The sequence below is a fragment of the Glandiceps talaboti genome, chromosome 18, assembly GCF_964340395.1.
Source record: "Glandiceps talaboti chromosome 18, keGlaTala1.1, whole genome shotgun sequence".
NCBI lineage: Eukaryota > Metazoa > Hemichordata > Enteropneusta > Spengelidae > Glandiceps > Glandiceps talaboti.
Genome location: NC_135566.1, coordinates 12,418,904 through 12,426,735, shown reverse-complemented (window position 1 = coordinate 12,426,735; position 7,832 = coordinate 12,418,904). Strand labels below are relative to the sequence as shown.

At 35.9% G+C, this 7,832-nt stretch overlaps 1 protein-coding gene across 1 annotated transcript; it reads right to left on the bottom strand.

The window, feature by feature from the left end:
- Window positions 1-264: 264 nt before the first annotated feature.
- On the bottom strand, window positions 265-1,812 carry LOC144449682 (adenosine receptor A2a-like). The gene is made up of 2 exons (XM_078140257.1): window positions 1,677-1,812; window positions 265-1,250 (listed from the first exon to the last, which is right to left on the bottom strand). Exons 1-2 carry the CDS (start codon window positions 1,810-1,812, stop codon window positions 265-267), a joined length of 1,122 nt encoding a protein of 373 aa, XP_077996383.1.
- Window positions 1,813-7,832: the final 6,020 nt, after the last annotated feature.

Genomic DNA, 7,832 nt, shown 5'->3' with positions numbered 1-7,832 from the left:
TAACCGTTACGTTGCAATAATGTTATGATATTCGACATCCGTTATTAAGTTTCAGGGGTGAAAGTTGACAGAATGTTGACTGATTCATGCACCCGACCTATAAAACTTGAACTGATGAATATTGGAAATCTTCTCGTTACGTTCAGTGACTCATCACTACTCTAATACTGCATTGTCAGAAGTTTGTTTGTATCCCTAATATGTTTATGCGATTCTTGCGCATGCTCACATAACTCTATAGGAGCTGTAAACGTTTAACCTAGGTTAGGGATTAATACCATGTACGAGATAGAGTCTGTGTTTTAACAATTTCCGAAACGCTTCTCTAAACTCTATATTTTTATATGCATAAATTACAGGATTCAATGCCGAGTTGCTTGTCGCGAGGGAAAACAAAATAAATGTCTGCCAGGACATACCACATGTTGGCCATTCATGTGGTGAGAAAGTTATGAATGTATACACTGGCAACCAACAAATGACAAATGCACCGATGATTATTGCCAACATTTTCACTGCTTTTACATCTTTCTTGTATGTCCCTTTGCCATCAGAAGGAAGTCCACTCAGGATCTTACGCTTTTGCTGTCTGACAATGACGAAGATGCGCATGTAGAGGAGAGACATCATAAGAAATGGACCAATAAAAGTAGTAACAAATACACTGATCCTTAGATATTGTTTCGGCAAGAACTCTGCCCAATAACAGGAGAACTGATTGGCGTTGCCATCGATTGTCAACATTGTGAAGTAACTAAGGATGGAATTCAACAGTGGTAATAACCACAGCGTGAATAGAATACTCTTTGTTATTTTTGGAGTCATCCTTGCATTGTAAGTCAGTGGTGAAGTAATAGCCAGGTAGCGATCCACAGCAATTACAAGCAGATGAAAAAGTGAGACAATGCGCCCCCAGGTTGCGATCAAACCCAACATCATGCAGTAGTAAATGCTACCTGACATCGGTATCAGACCAACTGCACATCCTGCGTTCGTGACTGTTGTGATTGTAACAAGTAGATCAGCACATGCCAGACTGCATACAAAGTAATTTGTAACTGTCTGAAGGTTATTAAAGCGATATATTGATACAATCACCAACAAGTTACCAAGTAGTATGGCAAAAACTAAAATGGAAGTTACCAGGGCAACAGCAACATAGGATGGTAACATATCCACACCACATATCTGAACGCCAGCTTCTCCACTCCGGTTGGATATTTGAGAGCCGTTCATTTCGATGGTGGCGGCTTTGGATTACGATACCAGTTGAGTATTCAAAGTGACGAAAATGTATTCATTTCAACTTGGTCTATTTACTAGACGTACGTCATAAAATCAGTTTACCCACTATCATCAGTAAATAACCGTTTTTCTCATTGCCAAATTTGAATCAATGCCAAAAATAAGATTCTCAACACTTTGAGCGAAACGATGTTAACTGAATTATCATACACCTTCAACTAATTAAAGTATATATGATATTTGATTTGTAAAGGTACGTCAAACCTGCAATAAAAGTGTCGTAAGATGATAATTCTATGTCTTTACATGCCTTTGGTAAAATCAATTTCTTTGTCGCAGTGTCATTTTGTTAATCACAGTGACATCACGTTTATCCATTTTGGCAAGCAATATTGATTCTCGGCTTGTTGATCATAGTTTCCTTCATTTACTCGAATCCTTGTCAGTCTGCTTTTTACCATTGGCAATTGTGACAGTTGAAATGACAGCTGAAAAGATGAGAAACGTTAGTAGCGAGCTGCTTGTCACGAGGGAAACAAAACAAATGTCTGTCAGGACATACCACATATTGGCCAATCATGTGGGGAGAAAGTTAAGAATATATACCCTGGCAACCAATAACTGACAAAGGCACCGATGATTATTGCCAACATTTTCACTGCTTTTACATCTCTCTTGTATATCCCTTTGTCAGCAGAAGGAAGTCCACTGAAGATCTTACGGTATTCATGTCTGCCAATGACGAAGATACATGTACGTATGTAGAGGAGAGACATCATAAGAAATGGACCAATAAAAGTCGTAACAAATACACTGATCCTATATTGTTTCGGCAAGGACTCTGCCCAATAACAGGAGAACTGATTGGCGTTGTTATGGATTATCTGCATTGCGATATAACTAGGGATGGTATTCAACAATGGTAATGACCACAACGTGAATAGGATAACCTTTGGGGTGTGTGAAGTTGGCTCCCGTTTCCTATCCCTTATTCATTTCCTTATTCGCAATTTGGCTGTTGTGCCCATATTTCTCTACTGCGAAGTTGTTAGCTCACAAGATGTCGACAAATTCTGCAACAGCTCACACCAAACACGAGGGAGTGAAACCCTGGCACTTGATTCAGTTGTAAGGGGTGTTAACTTCGTAAAACTAATACTTTTGTCCATTTCTCTCGATCTTTTGTTAACCATTCGACGCCATCTTGTATTCTAATCATGTTATTCTCTTTTCTGACGCCTGGTGGCGCACTAACATTCATATCACACACCCAGTTGCCTACCTTATTCATTTCCCTATTCGATTTCATTGAAAAATACATATTTTCTGTGGATTTATGACACTCCAATATTGAATCTACTTATAATTACCCCCCAATCAATTTAATATAACGATCTATGTACCATTTCCAAGGAAATGAATAAAAATTTATTTTACACTCAATATTACACATTTTAACAGCCACCATATTAAAGGCTGGTGTCCGTGGGCCCCCTTTTCGACTTATGTAGACTCTTGCTTTTTAAGCATAATGTTATGTAGAGGTTTGACCCCTCTTCGCATGTTTGACCTCTCAACCCACATGTTGAACAACGTCGATCCAAATTGTCGATTTTCAATATTTTCCTCGATGTTTCCAAGACTTTTGATTCCTATTTTCTGGTAGAATGTAGACATTTGACCCTTAGTTTCAGGTTGAAATATCGGTTTTTAACCCCTAGTTTTTGAATATGTTTGCGTTTGTGCTTGTAATTTGAATCCACCTGTACCCATTACCCCCCCCCCCCCCCCGACACGTTCTAGACTAAGTATTCATTTACTCAATCTAGTACCCAGCAATATGGTGATTTAAACCTAGGAAATCTGAATGACAATAACCAGGCGATTCAGTTACATATTTGGGACGGCTTCTACAATTTTAAAACCATGTTTCACAGTAAAGATATGGTAAGGTTGTGGTGTCTTTCATTTATGATAAATACTTGAAAGAAAGGTTGACCTGTCGGGTAAGGTCGCGACTCGCACATGTGATCAAAGTGCTCGAAGTCGGCCACTTGCAAAATCATCAGGTAATTCTAAGTACTCTTACCCGTAAGAAGCACATCCGGTTTCTATTACGTACTTAATGGCAAATGCACTTAACTTTATGTCATTAGTGATATAAGAACCCTGTTTCAAGTAAAGTAATATTCCTGGGTGACGCAAGCTAATAGAATAAATGTATTTGTCAAGTATTCATGTTTGCTTTCACTTCTGTCTCAATGTTTTTTTGTGTTTGTTCCTTCCTCGTTATTTACTTTCATTATCACTTCTTTTCAAGTACACTTTAATTATATTCTTTACTTTCTTGTTTCAATTCTCTACTGCTCTTCCTCGCCAACATCCTGACCATCAACAATAAATGTCACACGAATTGAATAAGAAGTCATATTTAATTCTGGCAAGATATTAGTGAATTTAGAACATTTTTGCGTACCTTAATCTGTATATTATAAAAATCCCTCCATAACTATGGTTTTCATTGAAAAAGTAGTTAATGATATATGTGTCACTTTGAACGTACTAAACCATTTCTGTCATTATCATAGATTTCTACAGGATGTAAGAAACCTTCTACAACAGGCACAACACTGTTGCTTGAAAATTTCTCGAGACACATACAGCAATCGAATTATGTGCTGAAAATAAGACCCCTTCATAAAATACAAAGCGATAATATTATGGAGGTAGGCCAAAATTAGTTTCATTTTTTACCGTATAGTACAGTAATACCAACAGTATTTTCAATTCTTCAGTATCACTTATTCTGTGAGCATTCATGAATCCATTTATCGAGCAAGAAACTAACAAAATTAAAAAGCAACATCATAATGAGATTTATTGAAATAAATTCAAAACATTCTAAAACATGACTAACTCCAGTTCAAAAGTGTTACTATAACAATATATATTTGTTAATAAAGCAAAATACTCATATTACTTATTCATAGTTCGAAAATGTATCAAGAAAAGTGTGGATTCACCGACCTATGGGATGTGTGGATGAAGCCCTTTTCTCTAATTGAGACTAGTTACTGAATTCATATTTGTATTCATATATATTCATACATAACACAATTTCTCTAAATATCTAACAAAATGGATTCAAGTTACCAAAGTATTACAGTCATCTCTATTTTTAAATACTAGAATCGAATTAAAATGGGAAATAATTTTGGAGACGTTTTCTCTCAATTCAATCAAATTGAGAATACCTGTGTACAGGAATTAGAACTTTTTATTTTTAAAAACATCAATGTAATCATGTAATTTTCAGTTCACAACACATTTTTCTCGGTATTCATGCTGTTAATATCTTTTGTGAGAGAGAAAGTTAGACTAAATATGTCATTCAAACATTTAGAAGTTGTTTTCAAATAATTGTATTGAAGTTCGAAATACAGAAACTGTTATATGTATAACTGTCTTGGGAAATGCATGCCTCTCAAACATCTTGAAGTTCTCTCGACTGCTGAAGCATTCGAAGGCTTCTGATGTTGAATTTCAATATTTTTGTTCCTCGTGAGCAACTTCTTAAATGATTCTCTAAATTCAATAATCCTGTATGCATAAATAGCAGGATTGAGTGCTGAGTTACTCACAGCTAATAATAACAAAAAGAAGAATAGCCAAGGTGTGCTACACGTAGGCCACGGGAGATGATTTATAATAATTGCGGCGAGTAAGGGTAACCAACAAATAAGAAATGCACCGAGTACTACACAGAGAGTCTTTGCTGCTTTCATGTTTTTTCTGTAATTTGTATTTTCAGACGACTGACCCTGGGCGGCAATTTTTCTAGAATGTTTCCTCGCAATCCAGAATATGTGTGAATAAAGGATCAGCATGATAGTGAATGGCGCTACAAAGAAGATGGCGAACCAAGATATTGCAAACCCAAACGGCAATATACCCTCCATGTTGCAGGGGATATTTTGAATATCCACACCACTCACAAACAGATACACGTATTCGGATGAAAGGTAAATTGCAGGTATTGGCCACGTCGTTAGTAGGATCACTTTTGCTCTTCTTGGTGTCATTCTCACGTGGTACAGCAGTGGCGACGAGATGGCAAGATAGCGATCGACTGCAATAAGCAGTATATGTACTATCGATGTTTGACATCCTATTTGAAAGAACATGGACTGCAGCAGACAGAAGTAAATACTACCTCTCCGTGGAATTCCCCGTAGACTCAAACCTGCATTGAAGATTGCAGTCACGATGACAATCAAATCCGCGTAAGCCAGACTACAGATGAAATAGTTGTTGACAGTTTGAAGTTTTGGAAAACGGTGAACCGATAGAATCACCAGGATATTGCCAAAAATTATAGCTGCTACGATGATAAATGTTGTGACTGAAATTATGATGTATTCCCCGGTCCAGTCTGTATCACACCGTGGTTCATAATCATACTTTGTTTGGTTTGTATTAGTATCGTTAATAGACTCATAGATGTCCATCCTGACCATAAATATAGCATACGATGGTTACTGCAGCAATCAGGAAAGGGACACTGAGAGAGGACAAGTACGGGCGTTCGTATTCCCTTGAAATTTATAGTTGAACCGTAATTGGAAATGTTCTTAAATAATGTGGTGGGAGGTAACGTTCATCATATTTCAATGAAACAATATCCTCTGGCCACAGAGCTAATGGAAATGTATTTGACAATTATCAATTAATATTTGGTTTCAATTAATAGCGACACTGTGTGATATTCCATTTCCTAGATTTATTGACCTAAGAAATAGTTCCATTTGTATGGTTTCTTTACATGACGTCCATCCAAAAACTTTGCCAACAATTAGTGTCAAAATAAATAGGGTATAGATGTCAAGACATGTAAAAACGAAATGTTAGTTTGTCTCAGGGAATCTTTTCATGATTATATTCGTACGAAACACAACAAAACGTTATCGGAAATCGTAGGCGTAAGATCCATAACTGCTTTCAATTTAAGGGGAACTGGTATGTACAAATTAACATTCGAGATCGATATCATTAAATGGTCTTGCATTTATGGCAAAACGCAACAACTCGCTTCAAGATAATTCTTTGAATATATTCAAACATTTCCAAAGGGCTCGTTTTGACATTTTGGTATGTAAGCGATATAAGTAACCTGCTGTAATGTATGGAATGTGTGTACATAATTACAATAAAGTAAATGGTTGATGACATGATGAATCAAACGTTGGATATATATTTTCCAAAAGTTTGTGAATAAACTCAAAATACTAATTGTTCTCAAAGGTAATATCTTCCTATCTTATCTTGTCTGTTACTGTACGAAACGCCAGATGTGGCTATACACGTATAGTTCACCATGCATCGCAGTTAAAATTTCCTTATTTAGGTATCTCTTTCCCAACTTGCAATTTGAATCTATTGACATGGCACTTTATCACAAAGTGTTCAGACTTGGCATCTTTTACACGAGTCTAGCGAGAGAGTTTCTTGTAAGCACATATCATGTATACATAAAATTCAAACTACAATCATTTGCGGCAGACAATGATTATAAAAGGTATTATTAAACATATGAGTCATGCAGCATTCCTGGTAAATTTAACTTTTTCGTTTTATTTGAAATCACAATATATATCCGTGATCACAACGTAAGATCATGGCACCACGATTTTTTACTTTCTAAATAGTACATTGATATATTTCGACAGTATTCACATTACTCGGTCACGTTGTGAATCAAACTTGGTTCTAAAACATGTAGATGTTTGATAATTTGACAACCTTAATACGTGGTGTTGATATAAATGAATACATGAGGGACATTCCGTTAGGCATTGTGTACAGATAAAACAGGATTTAGGTGTGCGACCTTCTTCTAATTGTATGGTCTGTGTAATTATTTTGTCGTTGTTTCCACTTATGTAATATGCTCAACATAAGCGGACCAACGACTGGACAGACTTTTATTCATACCCGCTTTTGCAATATATGGTTTACAGCATTATTTATATACAGAAACTCAGAGTGTGTGTGTGTGTGTGAATACTTCGTTACATTCGATCCTACTCTACAAATTTGTTTCGTATGGCCATCTGGTCACAAGCTCTACAACTGTATCGAGCACTGTACACCGGAACATCTGGAACCATACATTTGGATATATATATATATATATATATATATATATATATATATATATATGAATTAACATAGAGTGACTCTACTTTATATAAAACATTATACTAAATCTACATATTGTTAAAAAATGTGTTTTCTTTGCAATCTGACATAGTGAAATCATATTTTGAAATGAAAGACTTTAGGAGTGAAGGACAGATAAATATACAATAATAGTAATCGTTATTTTCTTTCTTCTTTTTCAAAATCTTCAAATCTTCAAATCATGGTGTTTCCTCTTAGGCATGCTCATATCCTTTTGTTGCAAGTCGACAACCATTATCTCTTCTAGGTATCATGATTTAGTAAGAATACATAACATGGAAATGCTTACAGTCATGTTCTCATTTTCCTCATCCCATTCAACATATATCAATGCACGCTTGTGACTC